The sequence below is a fragment of the Rhipicephalus microplus genome, unplaced genomic scaffold (genome assembly GCF_043290135.1).
Source record: "Rhipicephalus microplus isolate Deutch F79 unplaced genomic scaffold, USDA_Rmic scaffold_12, whole genome shotgun sequence".
NCBI classification, from domain to species: Eukaryota; Metazoa; Arthropoda; class Arachnida; order Ixodida; family Ixodidae; genus Rhipicephalus; species Rhipicephalus microplus.
In genome coordinates, this window is record NW_027464585.1 from 45,997,138 (window position 1) to 46,021,816 (window position 24,679).

General features: G+C 45.4%; 1 protein-coding gene across 4 annotated transcripts in view; it reads right to left on the reverse strand.

The window, feature by feature from the left end:
- LOC119166787 (chymotrypsinogen B) overlaps nt 1-24,679 on the reverse strand; it is a 1,014,345-nt gene that overhangs the window by 63,017 nt on the left and 926,649 nt on the right. The window contains exon 10 of one of the 4 annotated variants that reach the window (XM_075882532.1): nt 24,096-24,181. The exons of the other annotated variants lie outside the window; for them this stretch is intronic. Within the exon in view, the coding sequence (XP_075738647.1) occupies nt 24,096-24,181 (86 nt within the window). The remainder of the gene's footprint in view (nt 1-24,095; nt 24,182-24,679) is intronic. 4 annotated transcript variants of the gene reach the window in all.

The following is a 24,679-nucleotide window of genomic DNA, read 5'->3' on the forward strand; positions in this document are numbered from 1 at the left end:
TCTAAAAAAAACAAAAGCTGTTCTTTTTGCACCAACCCAAAAACACGTAAATCAAATCTAAACATATTCTATCGATCAGAACGAATTGAAGTCACGGCTGACGTTAAAACGTTAGGTGTAATCATTGATCAGCACTTATTGTGGGACAAACACATCGAACGCGTTCCAACACTTATGGCGAAAGCATGCGAGGCACTGTGTAGGCTTCGGGATGCTCTTCCATCAAAAATACGGCTACTGTTGTATATTACAATATTTATCTCTCATGCTAACTATTGTATTTAGTATAGGGAGCTACGTCAAAGAATAATTGCAGGACATTACTTATGCTACAAAAAAAAGCATTACGGCATGTTGTGTGTGTTCCTTATGACAGTATACGAGTCCATTATTTGGTCAGTTTAATGTTTTCCCATTTCGTTACCATTATGAGTTTAACCTTGCCATGAAGTATAAAGAAAGTGGTAAACGAGGCCATGATCCATTTATTCAGCTTTGTAAGTTAAACAAATCGCATCAACTCAATTATGGCACCACAGAGCGTGAAATGTGTGCTGTCCCCTTTTCGCGAACCAATCATGGAAGAGACCTGCTACCATACCGTATATCATTACTGCTTAACAATCTTGAGGGGGGAAATATTAATTTGAATGCTACTTTACGTCGAATGTTGAAGCAGTATTTTCTTAGCCGTGCGGCTTTATGTGAGTAATTTTATGCCACATATGTGCTTCCTTTTCCTTTCTTGTTTCTTAGGTATGGTATATTTCTTATTTTTGTGGTGTGTGAAAGCCTTCCTACATGCTCTTATGTACTTGAAAATCTGTGTGGTTTCACTATGATGTATATTTTCTACGACTGTGTTTGTAAACGTTGTGAACTGTTCAATAAGAAACAGTGTCTTTTGTGTAAAAGAAAAAGGAAACTTTTGTTGTGCTGTCAATTTGCAACACACATTTAAATGTTTTATTAGTTTGATATTTTTTTTCTCGAAAGACAATATGTATACCGATGCATTTCAGTTTTTGAGTACGTGTGTTGTCTCCTGCCAAATTCTGTAGGGGCAGGGGCCTTCGTCAAGCCGCTATGATAGCGGCTTTTTCTCCTATCCTAGCATTTGTTGTAAATGAATGCTGAAATAAAGAATCAAGATCAGCTCTACATAAACCAAATTTGGTGTTATGGAACGTCAATGGAAGACGAAGGTATAAGACTGGTGCAAACATGGTAATCATGAAACGTGTGTCATGTAAGAACATGACAACATACCACGCTCATAATGCGCCCATGGTCATTTCTTTAACTTCAAATATACCAAATTTGGTATTTCATGACCTTAATAGATGACGAAGGTAAATGACACGTCCGACCATGATGAGCATGACATGCGTGTTATGTAAAACTGGACTACGTGCTACGCTCATAGCACGCTCGCTGCCGTTTTGCTAGCTCCACATATACCAAATTTCGTATCTGGTGGCGGGAATAGACGATGAAAGAAAATGACACTCACACATGATAATTATGACAAGGAAGTCATGTACGGCCTAGTTTACCTACGGCTCGAAACGTTGCGCTGATTTTAAACTGGCATATAAACCTTCCTCATTCGTGCTTCGCATATTATCGATTCCCACTCTGCTTGGAATTTGCCACTACTTGTACCAAGACAGCCTACACTGGGATTGAGAGCACTTAACTTAGCGCTTAAATAATTGCGTCCCAAACTATGCGAGGAAACTTTTGACATGCCCAACAGACGTCAGAATAAACGCCTTGAAGCAGGATCTTTGCGACGCATGTCTCAAAACCAGCGCCACACCTTCCGGACGTGCCGAGAATTTTTCGTGCACGTAGGAGCGATGACGGTGTTCAAACCACAGAACTTGTCTCTGGACACATGAAGACGGGAGCATTCAAATGACCCTGACATGCATACACACGTTTTCTTTTTGCTCAAAATCTAAAAGACTAAGTATCCTCGTAGAAGTGCCCCCTCTAACACCCAAAACAATTGAACATAAATCAGCTTTCTTGCTAATGAAGAAGCATTGCACTGGCAATCTGTTACCCGCTTTGTCGTTTCTTCTAGCTTCAGTTACAGTTTGACTATGGTGCCCATTCACGTCACTATCTGCTGAGACTAGCACTTCCGGCTGTATGTTTTCTGATTTGATGAGTGCGTCCGCCCACTCTTTTTGTTCAGTTGAAGGTACCGCATCTACCCTAAGCCGACAGAGAGAAAACATTTTATTAGGTACATATAAGCAAAGCATATGGGAAGTAACCCTAGTCCGAGTTCCCTATGACGATCACGGCGAACAGCCTAGCCCGTTGAACCAAGGCCTGGAGAACCTTGGGAGGCTCGTCGCACAGGGCATCGTCCCACAGCTCTTTGGTGTGGATTAGGTGCTGCGGCGCACTACGCCATGACATGAAATGCTGTTAGGGAGCTGCCACAGCCCGGGCAAGAGTATGCGTAGGTAGTTGGTGGAGTGCCTCCTCTTTCTTTTTCGAGAACGATGGTGAGGGCGGGTGTATGGTGCATATACCTTTGGTGTAATACGTCAAAATTTCTCGGTATTTATTTATTTATTTTCAAATACTGCAGCCCAATGCAGGTCTATTGCAGGAGCGGGGTACATACAGTGGGAAAGAATGAGTAACATCAAAACAAGTTCTTCATCATAAAAAATCACAACAATTATCGCCACAATCTAAGCACAACCGGGTACACAAAAAAAGAAAAAAAGAGGACAACAATGTCATTCCAGTGCCTCCAAAAAATCTTACATATTCATTTCACGAACCGAACCTGGTAGTTTGTTTCAGTAGACAATTTTTTCGGAAAGAAACTGTACTTGAACAAATCAGAACGCACGAAGAATGGCCTTATGTTAAGATTGTGACCACGTCTAGTTTGCAGAGCATTAGCACACACGATGTAATTATCATTAGAAAGCCGGCATGATGAGTGAACATAAGAGTGCAAAAGTTTCAAAGAATCAATATCACGCCTATCGCACAATGGAGGTAACTTCAAAAATTTCATTGCAGATGAGGGCGAAAAATCATGGTCATAGCGATTAAAAATGAAGCGAACAGACTTCCTTTGGACAGATTCAATTTTATTCACGTCACCAACTTTGTATAGATTCCACACACACGAAGCGTACTCTAATACAGGGCGGATGATCGAGTGTTTTGTACATTAGTAATTTAGTCAATTTTGGGGATTTAAATGATGTACGTCTTAAGTAACCTAACTTTTTTAATGCTTTAGACGTAATGTAGTCTATGTGATGCGACCATTGCATGTTGTGTGTAAGCATAACGCCAAGATATTTGTACGTCTGTTCTCGGGGAACTGCGATGTTGTTGAAGGAGTATGCATATCGCGATGTTTAAAGGCTGTTAGTAAAGGACAAAACTACTGTTTTTTGGAAATTTATGCGCATCTGCCAGTCCGAGCACCAAGAACAAAACTGCGAGAAAGAATCCTGAAGTATAACATGATCATTAGGAGAACTAATTATGCTGGTAAAGTACAGAGTCATCAGCGTACAGGCAGACTTGGGACCTAATATTGCTGGGAAGGTCGTTTATGAAAATCAGAAATAAAAGTGGACCGAGAACGGAGCCCTGGGGGACACCAGATGTGACTTTTACGGCTGAGGACGACTTGGAATTTAATGAGACGAATTGAGAGCGCGAGTTTAGAAAGCTTGCTAACCAGTCAATCAATTGAGGATTATTTAAAATTACCTGTAGTTTACCTAGAAGCTTGCTGTGTATGACGGTGTTGAAAGCCTTCGAGAAATCTATAAATAATGCATCAATTTTATTACCAATGTCTAAGTTAGTAATAATATCATGCGAAAATTCCACCAGTTGCGTTATTGTGCTGAAGCCGCGATGAAATCCATGTTGTGTGCAGGACAGAAGATTATTCGTTTCAAGAAACTCAGTTATGTGTTTATGGATGATGTGTTCGAGCAGCTTTCCAGAATTGGAGGTAAGTGATATGGGTCTATGGTTGGAGAGGAGTTGTCGGTTTCCTGATTTATGCAGAGGCAGGACCTTGGCTAACTTCCAGGACTCGGGAACTGTACTTGAAGACAAAGATTTGTTAAAAATGATGGTCAAATAACGTGAACACCACAGAGCATATCGCACCGGAAAGCTATTCGGAATATTATCGGGGCCAGTGCACTTCCTCGTATCTAAATTGAGAATCAAGTTTAGGATACCATCTGTGCTAATTACCAGATCGTCGACGGACAGCTCTGGATTTGAAGTTGAAGGGAGAACATTATTGTCGTTCGTGAATACTGACTGAAAATAGGTAATGAACGCACTGGCTATCTTAATGGGGTCCGAAACTGCCTTGCTGTCTAATATAAAGGAAACTGTATCGGTTCTAGCGGAGTTAAGAGAAGACCAGAATTTGCGCGGGTTAGATTTTAATAATGCTGGAAGTTCAATTTGCACATAAAAGTTCTTAGCACATTTCATTTGTTTACGCAGATCTATCACCGCAGTGTTAAAGCGACTGACAACATCTGGATTACCTGTCTTTTCCAAACGGCGCAGACGACGAACGCGACGTGAAGTTTGCAGCAAGCTGCGATTCATCCAAGGAATCGGCAGATTTCTTTTTTTGGTCTTGTGAGGAACGAATGGATCAATCCCGCCTTTGATGTTTACAATGTTACGAGTTGCCTCCCACGCCACTCTGAAACATGGCGCAGAGCACGAAGCTTTAATAAATGAATTTTCTCTTCTTTTAATGACCTGATACCATATAGGATACAGCACGACTTCACGACATGCTCAAACGCGCTAACTAAAGTGTCAACATGACCGTGACTACAAAGTGCCGGAAAAGAATCAAAGTTTAAAGCTAGCACATCTGTGATAGAGGCGTCATCAGCATGAACGAAATCATGAAACTGCGTAACGCTAAGCTGCTGTTTAATTAGACGGGATGAAAGCGATATGTGCACAGCTTTGTGGTCAGAAATGCCATCAATGACGTCGCACTGAAATGCTGTTTGAACTAAATGAGAACTGAGGAAAATATAAGTGAAGGGCCTACTTGATCTCAGTCTCGTCATGCCGGGTGGCTCGGTGGGTAAGTTTTCGAGCGACCGCGTGAGCGCGATATTTACCCGGCATAAAGGCGTGACCGGGAGCCCAGAGCGGAGAAAAACTTTTATCGACGATTAAGTAATCCTGGCACTTTCTGTGACTGGTGACGGACGCTGCACTCATCAGCTTGCAAATCCGTGGGTTACATGTCTATCCTGTCTGGTCTATCATGAATCTCTGCATTTAGTGTACCCTGACCACCAGCTTGTTTCGCCAGGACAATCCGAAACTCAAGCCTCAATCTTTTCGTTTCACTTTCCTGAGCTGCAGCTTCCACTTTACGCCTGGTGGTCTCTCTCTCTCAAACGCAAGCTGCTCTCGTTCTGCTTTTTTAAATGCGAAGCATTTTTTAGTGAATTCGTCGACTTTGAGCGTATCTATCTTTCTATCTATCTAGCCGCCTACGACTTTCAGCTCTCCTGGCTGTTTCAATAATGGTATCGTTAACTAAATTAGTATGGCATAACATGTCTGCTTGACAAGCTCAGGTGACTAATCATAACATGAAAATCACATGTATGTCATGAATGTCATGATTTACAATTCATAGTCTTGCTGTTTTTGCGGAAGTTTCGTTAACATGCATTGTTGCAAAACTGGTATGGTGTGACATGACTGCATGGTGAACACAAGCGACAGAGCCTAATAATAAAATCATGACATGCATGTCCTGTCATAAAAAGATTACGCTTCACACTCACGATGCACACGCGGCCGCTTCGCTTGCTTCACCCATACCAAATTTGATATTACGGGACGTGAAGGGATGACGAAGGTATGTGGCTGGTGCAAACATGATAATCAATAAATGCTTGTCATGTAACACCATGACTACATGCTACGCTCATGATGCGCTTGCGGCCGTTTCGGAAGCTTCATATGTACCGAATTTTGTATTACGTGACATGAACGGACGACATAAGTAAGTGACACGTTTAAACATTATAATCATTACATGCGTGTCATGCAACAACAATTCTACATGCCACAATCAGGATCCGCTTGCGGCCGTTTCATTACATGCACATATGCCAAATTTGGTATCACGTCACGTGAATGGATTTGGAAGGTATGTGACTGGTGAAAACATGAAAATCATGAGAGGCATGTCATGTAAGAACATGGCTACATGCCACTCTGAAGGCACCTATATACTGCGATGTTATTCGCCAGCGTTCGTTTCGTCGCGTCAGGCCGACGATGCAACGCTAAGCGCCGATCTGCGTGCGTATACTCGCGGGCGCGCGCCGCGCTGTGTTGCTTTGACGCATGCGCGTCTGAGCACGCCCGTCGCCCCTCCTCACGAAGAGAGGCAGACACGGTGCTGTCTAGGCAACATCGTCGGCGCGAAATGCAGCATGCGCATTTCGCGCCGACGATGTTGGTCGCGCCGGTCACGCCTATCGCAAGACTATAGAGTGCTGGTGTTTTGCTAGCGTGGCGTCACTGCGCCCAGCTGCGCGCGCGTTATCGTTACGTCGGTTTATATTGGACTCTTCATGATGCACTCGACGTCATTTCACTAGCTTCACATATACCAAGATTGATATTACGAGACGTGAATGGAAGACGAAGGTATATGACTGGTGCAAACATCATAATCATGAGATGAGTGTCTTGCAACATGACTACATGCCACGCTCATGATGCACTCGCGGGCGTTTCGCTAGCTCCACATATACCAAATTTGGTATTGCATGACGCGAACGGACGACGAAGGTAAATGACACGCTCAAGAATGATAAACAGGACATGCTTGTCATGTAAAACATGACGACATGTTATGCTCACAGTGCGCCCACGATTTTATCACTAGCTTCACATATACTGAATTGTGTAGTGCGTGATGTGAACGGACGGCGACATTAGGTAACATATCCAAACGTTATAATCATGGCATATGTATCGCGAAAAGCTTGAGTACATGCTACACTCATAGCACGCTCCCAGCCTTTTCGATAGCTCCACATATACCAAATCTGGTATCAGCTGACGTGAATGAATGAAAGTAAATGAAATGTGTAAACAAGTTAATCATGACATGGAAGTCATGAACTGCATAATTTAACTGCGCCTCGTAACGTCGTGCTGATTTTAAATTGACATATTAGCCTTCCTGCTTCGTGTTTCGCTCATCATCGATTCTCACAATACGTGGGATTTGCCACCTTTTACGCCTTGCCTGTACGAGCTCCCAACAATCCCAAAGCCTCTCCTCATCCACGCCAGAATCCTTAATCGACTGTATCAAATGTGACTTGCTTTGTATCAACGCCACGTCAATACTCGGCTCCTCGCAGAAAAGCACTAAATCTGGCTTTCTCTATTTGTTCAAAAGCATGGTCACCCAGTGCTGCCTTCCGGGCTTTTACTGTTTTGAAGGTACCTCTAATAAGCATTGCCTTCACAAACCAGTACGGATCTACCCTGTTGGAGAGATATCACCTTCTATCCAAAACCACCTGGTAGAATCTCTGCGGAAATTGAGCACTCACATACCAGGAGAGAACGCCACCGAATCTAACGAGATCCCGCATCTGGCAACCAGTTGATGTGACCAATCAGCGGGGCACAGGCAACCACCCCAGCGCCGGACAAAGAGACAGTGTTGCGAAGCTTCTTGCTCACACAAAAAACATGCGATTTATTCCCATAATTACAAGACTGGGAAACTAGGCGAGCAGACGCGGCTTTACATGGCTCACGAGAGGGCCAGTGCGAGAGAGCTCCAAGTGCCACGCGACCCACTTTTAGCGGCGAAGCTCCTTAAAGGGCCACTCACCAGGTTTGACAATTTTGAGCTGACAAGCACAATGCATAAACGATGCGTTCATGATCACGTCTGCCAAACTTTGCAACACTACGCGCTGCGGAAATGGGTCAAATTTCAAGATGAAAGATACCCCCCTCCCCTCTGCCGGCGAATGCGTTGAGAATGAGGGCATGACGTAGGCGTAGGAATGGCCCTACGTACACGGCAATGCAGTGACATTGGTCCTCTACATCGACGAGTCCGCTCGAACGTTTTCAGCAGCATACCACGTGACATGGCAAAAATTATTTAACGCGACATGCGTAGTTTATGTTTATCCTTTAGAAGATGAATAAAACTTGAAATAAATAGACACAATGAAAAATTGTGCGTGTTTTTCTTTCATTTTTTTCCGTGAAATGCTACGAGATGCGGAGCTAATGTGCCAGCGTTTCGCATGCGTTCGTGTCCCCGCGATCAGCGCATTGAGCAGACGATCACCGTGGAACGCTCCCACGCGTTCGCGCACTCATTGTGCTCATCTACTCCACGGCGTTTAGGCCAGAGTTTACAAGCCATCCCTCAGAAACAGGCAGAAGACCACAAAATAATGCTGGTCAAAAAAGAAACGCCACTCGCGCGCACGGGGCCTGGGCTTGTTCGGCACGTCATGCGCACGTCACGTCTTGGTCGGATGCCGGAGAGGGTGGGGAAGAGATTTGGCTTGCGAAGGCTACGCGGAGGAGCGGCAACGGTTTCGAGCTCGCCTCCTCTCAGCTTCGCTTCACGCCGCTTCAAAAAACCTGTTTTCTCTGCTCGTAATAACGGATTAGAAAAATTTTTGTGGCAAAATGTTCCTCATCGGACACCCAACAACTTCCGCTGTCTAACTGAAATTCGGTATGGGGCCTGGTGAGTGGCCCTTTGAAGCGGCACCCGTTCGTCCCTCGTAGTAGTAGTAGTAGTAGCTGTAGCGTGTAACCAGCCTTAGGTTTGGACCTCAAAGGTGGCGTCGGTGGGAGATTTCTTCTTTGCGTTGTTGAACAATAAAAAAAATGGCAGCATATCCACGGAGTGAATGATGGATATTGGCGCGAAGCTTCCGTCTATCCATGCGTGCGTCTTTGTGGCCGCCCATGCGTCCATCCGCCCGTCTGTGCAAGCATCTGTTCGTGTGTCCACATGTTCATCTGTGCGTCCGTCCCTGCTTTCGTCCATGCATCCGCTCCTGCGTCCGTCCATGCGTCCATCCGTCCGTGCAGACATCCATGCGTCCGTCCATGCATCTCTCTGCGGGCCCGTTCGTCCACCTATTCAACACTCCAAGTACCACCATATCGCATCTGTTCATCATATATTCCTCATATAGAAGCACCGCTATCCAGCGTAAATTCAAAGGACTGAACGAGAGGAGGCACACGCACACTTTCTTGCGGCTTGCGCTTCGTGTCTACTTCCCACATTTAACCGCCTAGAGTTCATGGTATATACTAGTTCACTGTATTCATGGCACTGTGGCCCAACGCTCGCCAAACCTTTCTAAAACCTAGGAGGATACGCCCAGTGAGTATAACGCAGCAACCCTTTCTTCTCATATGATGCTAAATGTACATGTCAATGGCTGCTAAAGGGGAATGAGAGACAGGAGCATTCGGCTTTTAGTAAACACGCACGCCATGAACTTCTTATTGTTCAACAAAGCACAGGAGAAATCTTCCACCAACAGAGGTGGACGCTGCTATTGGGCCACTTGTGCCAGACTAACAAGTCGACGAGAACTACGCACGTACGATTGCGTACAATGACAGAATAGTAGCCTGCGTCGCAATGCTCAACCAACAAGCTGGAGCTCAACGAGCGAACGCCATTTCATTTCATTTCATTTTATTTCCTTAAAGACCCGCGAGGGGGTATTAATTAAGGGTTGGGTAATTATAAAGACAAAACATAGAAGCCAAAGATTTAACATAGAAAGTGCTTACTGACGTTTTCTACGGACGATGACGGGCAGTGAATGGTTGCAATTTCACTGGGAAGGCCGTTCCAGTCTGGTGTGGTACGTGTAAAAAACGAGGCAGAAAAAGTAGAAGTCCGGGAACGTGGCCGAGCGATTTGAAGCAAATGGCTCGTGCGGTGAGATATGCGTGTTGCGGGAACGATATAAGGTGGGGCATGCAAGGGACTATGAAAAGTTTTGTGGAGCAATGACAGGCTGGCAATACGACAGCGAAGTTCTAGATCTGGTAAACCTGATTCTGCTTTCAATCCAAATACGCTGACAGTGGAAGAGTATGAAGACTGAATAAGTCTAGTGGCCTGGTTTTGAAGCGATTCGATGGCATGTGTAAGATAAGATTGTCGAGGTTCCCAAATTGGTGATGCGTATTCTAGTTTAGGTCGAACGATGGACTTGTATGCTTCTAATTTTACGTATTGTGGAGCGAGTCGTAAATGGCGTTTAAGGAAACCCAGTGTTTTATTTGCAGATGAAATGATATCAGTGACGTGTATGTTCCATGAAAGATCACTACAAAGAGTGACGCCCAAATACTTGTATGACGGAACATTCTCTAGATGGATGGCGTTAACTGTGTACGGATGCACAAGTGGCATGCGACGGCGATGGAATGAAACGACTTTACATTTACTCGGGTTAAGTTGCATGAGCCAGCGCTCACACCATTCCTGGAGGCCGTTTAGGTTGGCTTGTAAGGATGACTGTTTTGAAGTGTCAGTAACAGTGTCATATAACGCAGTCATCAGCAAACAGGCGGGTTTTACTGATTAGGTTTGAAGGCAAGTCATTTATGTATATAAGGAATAAAAGCGGACCAAGAACCGAACCTTGGGGTACTCCGGACGTTACTGGAAGAGGATTAGAGGTATGGTTGTTGATATTAACAGACTGGGAGTGGTTTGTAAGGAATTCTCTTATCCATTTCAGTATGTTCGGATGAAGATTTAAGTGTTAAAGTTTTAGTAACTGTCGAGAATGAAATACTTTGTCGAACGCTTTGGAAAAATCTAAGAATACGACATCGGTTTGTAAGTTACAGTCCAGGTTAGTATGCAAATCATGAACAAATAAGGCCAGTTGTGTTTCACAAGAGAAACCTCTGCGGAACTCGTGTTGTGTTGGATGGAAAAAACTGTTTGAATCAAGAAAGTCTATGATATGCGTGAATATGACGTGTTCCAAGATTTTAGAGGGCACGCTGGTTAAAGATATGGGATGATAGTTTAATGGCGAGTTTTTGTTACCCGATTTGAAAATTCGAATGACCTTTCCGTTCTTCAAGTCATCTGGTAGGCGATCTCTTAAAAGTGACTGTGAAAAGAGCAAGCACTGCAAAGATGCACAAATATATTTTGTAATCTTAAGGACTTTGGAGTTGATTTCGTCAATGCCTGAAGAGAAGGAATGTTTTAATTGGTCGATTAAGCACATAATTCCATTAGCAGTGAATGATACCGGTGGCATAGCACATTCTATAAGAGAGGGTGGTATTGTAAATGTCACGTTACTTTCTTTGGTAAACACAGATGAGAAAGCGTCGAAGATGTTAGCGCATTGATCATCGGTGAAGACGTGACCCGATTCACTGGTAAGAGTGATTGAGGCAGTATTCGGGGGGTTCAAAACCTGCCAAAATTTTTTTGGGTTGTTAGTCAGCATGCTTGGTAAGTCAACGTTGAAAAAAATAATTCTTTGCGTCTTGAACTTCGCATAAATAAGCTTTTTCAGCTGCGTAGTATTTCTGCCACTTTTGTGAGTCTTCTAGTCTTTTTGCTAACCTAAACAGGCGTTTTTTCTTGTTTTCTATTCTTTTCAGAGTTCTAGGGAACCATGGCTTTTGGCAGTTTGCGCGGTAGCGAGATTTCGAAATAAACCTGTCAGTCCATTCATTGACCTCGTCCTTAAACAGTGTCCAGTTTTCTTCTACGGACTGGGAAAAAAGTAGTTTCTAAACTGGATAAGAATGCGTTAATCGCCAAATTTATTGCTTCATAATTCGCCTTGTCGTACAACCGAATGGTTTTCTGGATGTTTTGACGAATTAAAGGTTTAAATGAAAATTCGGTATGGATGACCTTATGGTCACTTATTTTGGGGAGATAAGTAATCGAGACCATGTCATCTGGGTGACTGGTTAGTATTACGTCCAAAATATTTTCCCATTTTGTGTTACGCGTGTTGGTGCAGTTACCATTTGTAAAAGATTAAAATTTAAACAAACGCCCAGGAAAGACCCGGCTTCGCCTTGTGCCTGTGACGATATAATTTGGTTAAGCCATTAATACCCGGAAAATTAAAATCACTGAAGAAAGCTACGGGGGTGTTGGGATACTTTTTTGTCACTTCATTTAAGACGTCGGTAAGGTTATTAAAAAAGTCAGGATAGCTATTCGGGGACCTGTAGCAGACACCAAGTAATACTGACTGGGGCTTAGCAGAACAAAGAATCCAAATTATTTCATGGTCAGATGACAGCCTAACTAACGAGCAGGTTATTTTTTGGTTTATGGCAATAAGAACTTCTCCTCTCTTCTTATCTTTTCGATCCTTCTGAATTAGCTGAAAATTAGGCAAATCAGCCAAGACATCTTGATCAGAGACGCTGTCATTTAATCAAGTTTCGGTCAATATAAGAAAGTCGCTGTAATGACAACGCCAGATTCGAAATATGTTCGCGCTTGGAAATGATACTTTTAATGTTAGTGAAGAGCACAGAAAACGATAAATTGATTTGGGGACAACTTGGGGGGAGGTTGGCTTTGGTCGAGGACGGGATGATTGCTATTTTAATTCTTTCACAGACTGCGATGTCTCGTCAAAGACATAGCGTTTAGTTCCGAGAAAGAGGGTTTTGAAGCACACAGTGAATGCTGTTGACTTAGTTCTTGCAAAAGCAATTAGTTGTTTGCGCGCATGACGTACAGCAGGAGAGAAGTCCTCGCCCACGCTGAAGCCTATGTCCTTGAATTTGCGGCCGTTGGAAAAGATAAGTTCTTTTGTCTTGGATGATTGAAACTTTACACCCCGCCGCGGTGGTCTAGTGGCTCAGGTACTCGGCGGCTGACCCGCAGGTCGCGGGTTCAAATCTCGGCTGCGGCGGCTGCATTTCCGATGGAGGCGGAAATGTCGTAGGCCGGTGTGCTCAGATTTGGGTGCACGTTAAAGAGCCCCAGGTGGTCAAAATTTCCGGAATCCTCCACTACGGCGTCTCTCATAATCATATGGTGGTTTTGGGACGTTAAACCCCACAAATCAATCAATCAATTGAAACTTTACAATTATGGGTTGAATGCGGTTTTCTGAGAATCTCCCGAGGCGCTGCACACGCTCAGTTTTTGAGGGAGGAATTGTTAGTTGGACTGTTTCACAGCAGTCACGGACGATTATTTCTTCCAAGTCCGAATACGTTTCAGTTTAAGTAGTATCCGGAATGCCATAAAATATAAGATTGTTACGTCTCGAACGGTTCTCACTGTCATCTACACGGGATTCGAGAATACAGATCTTGTGAGTCATTTCGTTTGTGAGTGTCTTTAGGTCAACTAGCTCTGTGTGTATGGATAAAAGGGCAGTGCAATGTTTTTCAAGCTCAGTTATGCGTTTGCACAAATCTGTTATTTTTATGTCCGTCGTTTTTAGTTGGTCTTTAATTTCCTGCACGTCGGAAATAAGCCTATTCTGTCCAGCGGATAGCTTCTGCAATTCAGTAAGCAAGTCTTCATCAGTGGGAGACCCAGGGTTAGTTTTGACATCCCCCGCCAAAAGCAAAAAAGAGCGTATGACCTGCGCACGCTCAACAATAATCACAACACAGCCCCATGGTCTCGGCAGCTGAACTAAAAAATATTTACTCAATTTCTTAGCAAGAAAAACACTTCTGTTACTGACACGCACGATGAAGGCAAATGGATTAGGCTGCGCGTTTGCGCAGCTACCACGCCGAGACGCCGCCGAGCAGCGGTGGCGTCTCGGCTTCCTAGCGACGAGAAACTGAGAGCCAACGGCTCAAACGTGAAGGTGCCGAAACTCGAGCTGCGGTGATTTAGCCCAGCCGCCACGGAGTGGCAGCCTTTCTTGGAGCAGTACCAGCAAGCCGTACACGACAATGGCACTCTTTCTAACGGAGAGAATTTTTCGTATTTGCACTCGGCGCTTTCCGGGATATAGCAGCGGCAGTAGCTGGTATACAAGCGACAGCAGCTAATAATAACATGGTCATCGAGCTTTTGAAGGAGACTATTGGACGCACGGATGTGCTCATTCAGAAGCATATCATGCAGTTACTGGACCTGCCAACTGTACGATGGAGGCACGAGGTAAGACATCTACGTCTCCTCTATGACCACATGCAGCGAAATATAGCCGCCCTCACGACTCTTGGAGTCCAGACCGACAGCTACAGAGCAATGCTGAGGCGCATTTTGCGCCTCATGTTTTTTGCACCTCAGTCTTCCGCACCAACTGGCTGAGAGCTTATACGTCGACGACCGCATCACTGGTGCCGACACGGAAGAAGCAGCTGAAGAATTGTATCGAGAAGCACTGGGCATAATGAAAGGGGCAAGCATGTCCCTTCAAATGTGGCACTCAAATTCCAAAACTTTGCAGGAGATATTTCTTAATGAAGAAACTGGATGTCCCACGAACACTGTGTAGTGCCCCACAAGCAGTACCGCGCATGTGTTAGGACTTGTGTGGGATAAAGAAGGCGATCACCTTGCCTTTTCTATAGAGCCTATCTTAGATTTCCTTGACAGAAACTGCAACACCAAAAGATTCATTCTTAAGGCCTCAGCGCGTATTTTCGATCCCTTAGGTCTGCTTTCTCCAGTCACTGTGACTGCCAAACTGCTGTTCCAAAAGCTCCAGGAACTGTGTGTTGGCTGAGATACAACATTGCCCAACGAGATGCAAGCAGTGTGGACGCAATGGTACACTGCACTGCCTCATTTAACGGCGATAACCATTGCAAGGTGTTGTGTCAGTGGTGAATGCGACAAGATTGATTTATGTATTTTCTGAAGCAAGCCACAAGGCATATGGAGCGGTTGCATACTTGCGTGTTTGTCGACGGGGCATTTATAATTCAAATTTGATCTTGTCAAAATGGAGAGTAGCCCGTCTCAAGAAGCTTTTGTTCCAAGACTGGAATTGATGGGTGTGCTGATGGGTGCCCGAGTGAAAGACTACCTGGCCCGATCATTTAGGCTACAAGTGGTTTCTGTGGATAGATTCAACCATCGCACTTCACTGGGTCCGGGGCTCTGCAACCAGCTACTAACGCCATCAAGTGATATTATTTTCAATGGATGGATGGATGGATGGATGGATGGATGGATGGACGGACGGACCGACGGACCGACGGACGGACGGATGGACGGATGAATGAAAGAATGAATGAATGAATGGATGGATGGATGGATGGATGGATGGATGGATGGATGGATGGATGGATGGATGGATGGATGGATGGATGGATGGATGGATGGATGGATGGATGGATGGATGGATGGATGGATGGATGTGGCTGTACCCTTTAGATCGGGCGCTGGCTAACGCTACCTAGCCGTAATACTTAGTGAACTACCACCGAGATTTATCTTTTTTTTTTCAAGAGAGGTGTACAGGACTGTTACTTTGCAATGAATCGTTTAATTTTCTCTTGGGCCTTAACTTTAGCCACCAATCAGATAACCTTTTTCTAGTTAATTCTACCCACTCAAAGTTTGTTTTGCCCTCCCTGTCTCTGAACCCGAGAGCTTTGAGAAACTCTGCGCCATCATCCTGAACTACAGTGTGAAGCCATTTACAGAACATTATCAAGTGTTCAGCAGTTTCCTCCTTTTCTCCGCATGCACTGCATACCGTGTCTGCCACTTCGTATTTGGCCCGATATGTCTTGGATCGCAATACTCCTATCCTGTCCTCAAACAGTAGAGAACTACATCGAGTATTCTCATCGATCCCTTCCCTTGGCGTTTTCTTGCTTAAGAGTTTGATAGATTTCTAGTGCGTACTTCTTAATCATGCCAATTCTCCACATGTTAGTCCCAATTTCCTTTATCTTCTTCATAACTGATAGTTGTTTTTGGTTTGGCTCCCTGCTGTTTTCTAAGTATTTGCCGGTCAATTTTCTAGTGCGCTTCCTCCATTTTGTATCGACAGTCTTCATGTACAAGTAGCTGAAAACTTTCCTAGCCCAACGCTCCTCCCTCATTTCTCTCAATCGCTTCTCAAATTTTATCTTGCTGCTAGCTTCCCTGCCCTCAAATATTATCCATCCCATACCACCTTGTACTCCCTGATTTAGTGTATTCCCGTGAGCTCCTAAAGCAAGACTACCCATTCTACGTTGCTTTATTTCTAATCTTGCTTGAACTTCCAATCTCATGCACAAGACCGCACTGCCGAACGTCCGATCTGGAATCATGACCCCTTTCCATATTCTTCTCACAACATCATACTTATTGTGATTCTACAGTGCCCTGTTTTTCATCACTGCTGCATTCCTGTTACCTTTAGTCGTTACATATATTTCACGCTCCCTTAGGTACTAGGTCCCATTGCTTATCCATACGCCCAGATATTTGTATTTATCTGTTATCTCTAGCGTGAGCTTCTGTATTCTAAGCTCACTACATTCATTATCATTAAAAAGATGACTGCTGATTTTTCCTTACTGAATCTGAAATCTTACCTACCTCCCTCATTACCGCAGATATCCATCAATCTTCGCAAATCTTCCTATGACGTACGAAAAAAGCCATCAATAGACCAATTTATAAACTGGAAAGGTGGCTACATACTACTTCTATTACTACAAAACAGAAACGAACCATAACCTTAGGAACATCGCCCTTCAAAAGGATGAGTAGGTGGCGGGGGGAAGGGTGCGCGAAAATTTTGGAGGTTTGAACCCCCGAAGACCTCCCCCCCCCTTCTTGGCTACGCCACTGGAAAAGACAAGTTCTTAACTTCAAGTAAGCCTTTGTTGCAAAATGTAAGAAAATATAGGGGTGAAATGAAGACAAAGAAAAGTGAAAGGCAGGACAAACAACCGAAAATTGGGCCCCTCCCCCCACTTCGACTTTAAGAGTTGAACGCGATAGCGATATTCTGTTCTTAGGGCCAACTTCGAACACTTAGTGTACGAAATAATTTCGAGCTTTTTATGCCCACTATGTGGCAGTACCATGTGTGCCTCAGTAGGTGACTGGCCTTAAGCTTTGAAGTCATTGTGATAATCGCATTTTCTGACTCCCGATGGCAATGTAAGGTTGATTCGCACAATATTAGGGTAATTTTACATGTTGTATGGTGAAGCACGTATATAAGGCGCATATCTTTGTAAAGCATGCAAGTTATTTTCACTGCATTTCCAAGCAGATGAAGCTATTTTCGCTGTATTCACAAGCAGTGAATACAGCTTGGCTGTGTGGTAGAACACCCCATTGACATGCAAACTACCCCGGTTCAATCCTCACTTAGATTCTGCATTTTTAATATTTATTTTATTTGCATATTTATCGATTATTTTGTTACGCAAAAATGAGGTTCAGAAAGGTTGCTGATCGGGCGAGTTGGTCATTCATGAAAGTAGCGTCTATTAGCACAGTACATAAAAAAAAGAACACGATACAGACGTAGCGATAGGTAAGCGCGAAACATCCGACTGTTTATGTCATGCCACTCATGGCCATTTTATACATCCGCGACAAAGCACAACTCATCTTGCGCGTGTTCTTAAACCAAAGAACGTCATTTCCTATTCTGCCAAGGAAATCAATGACGAGCTTACACACAAATAGCCTAATTATTTGTAACCTCGGCTTCTTCTATCTCCCGTGTGAGCCGATCTCTAGAACTACCGATAACTATGTAGCTATACAGATCAGGTGACCACCCACAGCCTTTTCAGTGTGCCGCCAGGGATACTTCCACCGTAAGCTCATTTCTCGCGTTATAGCAGTGCTCGCGTAATCTGTCATTCAGACACCGTTTTGTTTGCCGAATATAGTAGATCCCGCAGGATAATGTAAACTTGTAGATGACACAGGATACACAATCGACGAATCTAACATATTGTTTCTTATCACAAGCTGGGGGAACAACAATTCTTGGACAAGTGAGCATGCCAAGCTCCCCTCGTTTCTTAGGCGCTGAAAAAACGACACGTACATTAGCCCCCTGGGCCAATTTCATTAGGTTGTGAGGAATTTTGTGCATGTCAGGGAGTACACCTACTCTGCAGCCCGAGTACTCCGAAACTTCACGCCTGTTTTCTTTTCGAGACTTTTGGAGAATGCGTTCGGCAACAGAAATCTGTAACGAAATTGGGTAGCCTGCTTTGGTTAGACGCTTCGTTTGGGTCTCAAAACTGGACGCCATCTGGTGGTGACACAATTTGGTCACGGCATTTTTAAAACACAAGTTTGCGATGCACCTCCTAATGAGTTTTGAATGCACGGAAGCGAACGAAAGAAGAGGCTTATTCGCTCGCGGCTCATGCCACCAGCACGTGTGGTTTTCCGAGAAAGATAACCTGAGGTCCAAAAACCGAATAGAACCCCCTTGTGGAAGTTCGCAATTGACCTCCAGGGGCGCGAGACATCCCTTAATCGTGGCCAACACATCATCAACTCTCGCCTCTACGTCAACAGAAGTGCAGTCAATTAAAAACAGGAAGTCGTCGACAAAGCGAAAAACTTTGCACACTTTGGTGTTCTGTAGCGTTTTAGACAAGGTAATGCTAAGAACAGATAAAGACAAATCACTAAGAATGGGTGCTATACACAAACCGATACGCACGCCTTTTTTTTGCAAATACAGTGCGTTCCTTCAAAAAATAGAAGTGGACGATAAGTAAAACGACAAAAGTTCTAAAAAATGAGTCATCGACAATGGAGCTTCGTTTTGAAAGCGCGTGGCGCCATATTCATCAATGGCATGTTCAATGAAAGACAACAGAGAACTGTGAGGGATTGAATAATACAAATCTTTTATGTCTACCGAAAATGCTTGACAGCCTGTTCGGGGATGGTCAAGAACCCAACCACTTGATCCGAGTTCCTAATTAGGAACGAGTCAGTCACGGGAAAACAATTAAGCAGGCTTGAAGAAACAAAGCGACTGACTTTTGCCGGGTGTCATTCTCTGATACAGACGACTTCCATTTAAGGGTAATTGTATCAGATAATGACACCTGGCAGAAGTCAGTCGCTTTGTTTCTTCAATCCAGCTTAATTGTTTGCCCGTGACTGATCCGTTCTTGATTAAGAACTCGGATCAAGTCATTGGAATCTTGAAAGGCCATCCCTGAACAGGCTATCAAGCATTTTCGGTAGACATAAAAGATTTGTATTGTTCAATCCCTCACAGTTCTCTGCAGTCTTCCATTGAACATGCCATCGATGAATATGGTGCCATGCGCTTTCAAAACTAAGCTTCATTGTCGATGAGTCATATTTCAGAACTTATATTGTTTTACTTATCGTCCACTATTATTTGTTGGAACAACGCACTGTATTTGCAAAAAAGGGTGTGTGTATCGCTTCGTGTATAGCACCCATTCTTAGTGATTTGTTTTTATCTGGTCTTAGCATTACCTTGTCTAAAACGCTACAAAATACCAAAGTGTGCAAAGTTCTTTGCTTTGTCGACGACTTCCTGTTTTTAATTGACTGCACTTTTGTTGACCTAGAGGCGAGGGTTGATGATGTGTTGGCCGCGATTAAGGGATGTCTCGCGCCCCGGGAGGTCACTTGCGAACTTCCACAGGGGGGTTTTATTCGGTTTTTGGACCTCAGGTTATTTTTCTCGGAAAACCACACGTGCTGGTCGTATGAGTCGCGAGCGAATAAGCCTCCTCTTTCGTTTGCTTCCGTGCATTCAAATCTTATTAGGAGGTGCATCGCAAACTTGTGTTTTAAAAATGCCGTGATCAAATCGTGTCACCACAAGATGGCGTCCAGTTTCGAGAACCAAACCAAGCGTCTAAATGAAGCTGGCTACCCAATTTTGTTAGAGGTTTCTGTAGCCCAACGCGTTCTCCAAAGTCTTGAAAAGAAAACAGGCGTGAAGCTTTGGAGTACTCGGGCTGCAGAGTATGTGTAATCCCTTACGTGCACACAATTTCTCACAATTTCAAAGAAAGTGGCCCAGAGGGCTAATATACGTGTCGTTTTTTCAGCACCCAAGAAACTTGGGGAGCTTTGCAAGCTCACTTGTTCAAGAAATATTGCTTCCCCAGCTTGTGATAAAAAACACCACGTTAGATTCGTCGATTGTGTATCTTGTGTCATCTACAGGTTTCCATTATCCTGCGTGATCTACTATATTGGGCAAACAGAACGGTTTCTAAATGACAGATTACGCGAGCACTGATATAACGCGAGAATTAAGTTTACGGCGGGAGGATTCCTGGCGGCACACTACAAAAGCAGTGCGTGCTCCCCTGATCTGTATAGTTGTGTAGCGAGTGAGGCGAGAGACGTGAGACGGCGCCGAAGGCGGCCGATGGGGCCGTGCCGATCTCGCCACTTTATTTCAGGCCTGAAGCGGAGCCGCGGTCGGCTGTCCACGTCCGAACCGCCAAGTGCCTAGCTTGTTCTCATCCTCGCACAGCTCGAACTAGCATCAGCTGCGCGAGAGGCGCGGCGCGGTGATTGAGAAATGATGATGGTGATGATGGCACTACAGGGCTCCCCCCCCCCTAGCGCTTTGCGCGATTTGAAGGCATATGAAAAAAAAAGAAAGATAGTGACAAAAGCTATATACATGAACGACAATCCATAAAGTGTTCATTTGGAAAGTCCAGGTTGTCAACGTTGATGGGCCATCGGTAAGCAGTGGGTCCCTGGCGGGCGACACTGGGAATGGCGCAGCGGATGAGGGTGGCTACGCAGGCACGCTGTTGGAAGGAGCGGGCGAGGGTCGTGATGATGGAGCACTTTTGTTGATAGCGAATACCAACGACAAGGCGAAAAATGGTCAAGGGCCGAGAACACACACGGGCCGTTTCGGTGCGGTCGATTGTTACGCGCACTCGGACACTGATGCTTAAAAGATGGACTGTAGCATGAGTGTAGTACGGCCAGTCCAGAAGGTCTAGTGTTACTTCTTTGTTGGAGCTGGTGGGAACGTCGACGGGGAGTGTTGTCAACCCTGGTAGTGTGTTTACCGTGCTGGTACCGTCGCTTCCGGTGGCACATTACCGGCTGCGGCGGCCGCCTGGTCGGCCGAGTAGGGTGCAGATAAGTTGGAAACGGTTGCGCTTTGGACCGATGAAGTGCGACATGGTTTACAGTGATAAAGAGCCGGCTCAGAGGGCACTGATAGATTTCTTTTTCCAACCTTTGACGATGTGTAACGCGCAGGCGTACGCCGATGAGTCGTCGCGTTGTTCGAGCTAGAACCGACGTTTGGTGAAGCGAGATCGAGCGGCGGGTATGTGGCGTCACAGTTGTCATAGGCCGTCGACAGCGTTGAAATGCTCAAGCACGCGTACGTAGTGGTAGGCGGATGGTTTAACTGCGCATCTGTTGGGGCATGCACGGTGTGCTCCACCTGTGGTGAGCCAGGCGTGCGGCCCTCGGGATTTCCTGACATGGTCACAGCATCATGCACGTTCAGCCGTGCATGCTCAGGGGCTTGAACTTCTGTAGGACACATCGAGGATGATGTTAGTAGGTGCTGGCAGTCCCCGAGGTTTTGAGCAGCAGGCACCGGTGTGCAGGGGAAACTGATGGCGTGCAGTGTCACAGCGGGCTCTGGGTCCATAGTGTGAGTGGTGTCACGGGCCTCCACAGGTGCCGGGACAGGCGGGGAGTCTGCAGGAAGGTCAGCTGGCCCAGCTGAGGTCGTCGAATCACCCGGGACAGACAGTTCAGCCGACCAAGTCTCTGCAGCGAATGCGATGGTGCATGGGGCAGCGGCCGGTGTCGAATATATGTGGCCAGTTGCCGGCAGGGGAATGGTCTGGACTGGCTGTGGGGCGAGAGGCGTCCTGGAAGATGATGAGCCAGGTGCAGTTGTGTCATTTTTGGGAGGAGGAGCATGTTTAAGGCCGTAAAACTTGAGCACGGCATCTCGCAAGTGATCGTACGGGCGAGGGCTCCAGAAGAAGTATGTGAGGTGGTGTTTGAGGTCATGTGGAAGATGGTATTCTAATGCCTCGTACATGAGCTCCTGGATCCAGATGCCGTTGTGATACAAGGCCGCCGCAAACTCCTCGAACCACGACTCTAGGTGAGAGGTCCGGAACGGGGGCAGTGGCGGGTCGAATTGAGGCTGCCAGGTTTGTGCTGACTGGAACATGGCCGCGTAGCTCGGTGGCGAAAGGTCACCTGTGCCAGACTCCGATGTGGGTGGCAAGGTGGTCGTCATGGAGTCTGGTGGGGCCATGGTGTCGCGTTCCGTCGCTTTCGTGGAAAACATGAAGGTAGCAAGCATGCCAGAAGGACCATCGGCCGAGGACTTCGAAAAAACACACTTCGTGGTGGACAGGTTGTCGGCAGCAGGAACGACTTCAAGAACCTTGTCGGATATGTGACCGGGTGCGAGACTCACTGCGCTAGTGGCCGGACCCAAGGTGGAGGGAGACGTTGTCGGGGAAGTTAGGTTGCGGTCATATGAGAGCTTCGGGCCGGAGGGTCCAGCACGCTGCGACGCAGGGAAAACCTGAGAGTCGCGGGTAAACGGCAGCGGGTGGTAGGTGAGGCCATAGCTGGCAAGCACCGCAGAGCACAGGTCATCGTAAGGCTGCTGGCTGGAGGTTGAAGTGGCAGAGAGATGACGCAACTCTACCGGAAGGGCGTCATGAAGAATGGCGTGCATCAGCGGCTGGTCCGTGACGCCATTCAACGCAAGAACGGCGTCGAGCTGCATGAACCATACCTTGGGGTAGGTAGATTGGAACGGCGGCACTGGCGGGCAGAGTTGCGGGAACATGGCAGCGGGCCGTTCGGCGAAGGGCGTGTTCTCCGGGTCACCAATGTAGCGAGTGAGGCGAGAGACGTGAGACGACACCGAAGGCGGCCGATGGGGCCGTGCCGATCTCGCCACTTTATTTCAGGCCTGAAGCGGAGCCGCGGTCGGCTGTCCACGTCCGAACCGCCAAGTGCCTAGCTTGTTCTCATCCTCGCGCAGCTCGAGCTAGCATCAGCTGCACGAGAGGCACGGCGCGGTGATTGAGAAATAATGATGGTGATGATGGCACGACAGTTGCATAGCTATCGGTCGTTCTAGAGATCGGCTCACACGGGAGATAGAAGAAGCCTAGGCTATATAAAAATTAGGCCATTTGTGTGTAAGCTTGTCATCGAATTCCTAGTCAGAAAAGGAAATGACGTTTCTTGGTTTAAGAACACGTGCAAGATGAGTTGTGCTTTGTCGCGGATGTGTAAATTGGGTGTGATTGGCATGAAATAGACAGTTGGAAGTTTAGCGCCTTCCTGTCTCTACGTCTGTGTTGTGTCCTTTCTGTTATATACTGCGCTAATACACGCTAAGTTCCCGGAAAAATCATTTTTCGCTCACAACCAACGACACTGACGCCAGAATTTCAGCAAAACAAGCTCTCAAACAATATCGCGTTAAAAGTCGATCTGTCGTGCCTCAAATTACTCAGCCATTATAAACCAGACTACCTAAGAAGAAAGTTCTTTAGGCATGAGCGAGTTGGATGGGGTGCCTACAAACTCATCATGAGTCATTTCAGATGCCTCAACAATGAAACGGGGTAAAGAACGTCTGTGACAATGTAAAATGCATGCGTTGTCAAAATACAGCACATAACCGCACTCATTAGAGCCAAGTGACCATCAGTTGCCTCTTGCACCTTATTGTGATGTTCTTTTACTCTCTCAAAAATACACCTTTCAGTCTGCTGAACGTATGCGTGGCCGCAGGACAAAGGTGCTCTGTAAACAACGGAATATGCACACTCGACGCAGTCATCACGATGTTTAGTCTTGCAACCTTTTTTTTTCTTTCACAACAAGACAGGTTTCGCAACATTATTTCAAGTTTTTCTGGAGCAAACATGACCACTCGTACCCCAGCATTACTTCCAATCTTTTTAAAGTTGTGTGGCGCGCCATGGATATAGGGGACAACAGCCGTCTTACACGTCTAAGAGAAGTGTCATTAGGCGGCCTACTTTGTTTCATTAGGTACCTATAGAGTGATGCCATGACGGTCACAATCAGTCGTAGCGGGTAACCTGCTGCCAGCAGTGGCCCAACCAGTGGCTCGAAGCTGTTCTGCAAGAGTCAAGAACGCCATTTCTTTAGTGCTTTAAAAAGGCACATATGTGCAGCAGAACTCTTCACTAAACCAGTATGTGCAGAAGAGAATGGCTTTTTGCTCCTTGGCTCCTTAAGTCAGCAAACGTAGAAATCCTAAAAATTTAAGAAAAGATTAAGAAACCTGAAAGTGTTCCCACAGAACATTTCATGTGTAGGTTTTAGATGCTAGCAAACCGTCTGAAATATGGGTCAAACGAGCGCAACTTCAAAACTCGTTTTCATCACATATCAACATTATCAAATAGTCGTCCGCAAACTTGATGATATTTAGAATTTTACTTTGTACTTCTGAGGAATTATTTTATTCAAGTAGGCCAATAAATTTTCGTTTGGGTGCAATTGCTAAACCAATTTAAGTACCCTATTTTGGATGCACGTGTTTAAACTTCAATAAACAAAAGTGGACGCTAAGTATAAAAGCAATACTTGAAAAAAATCTTTCACTAAGACACC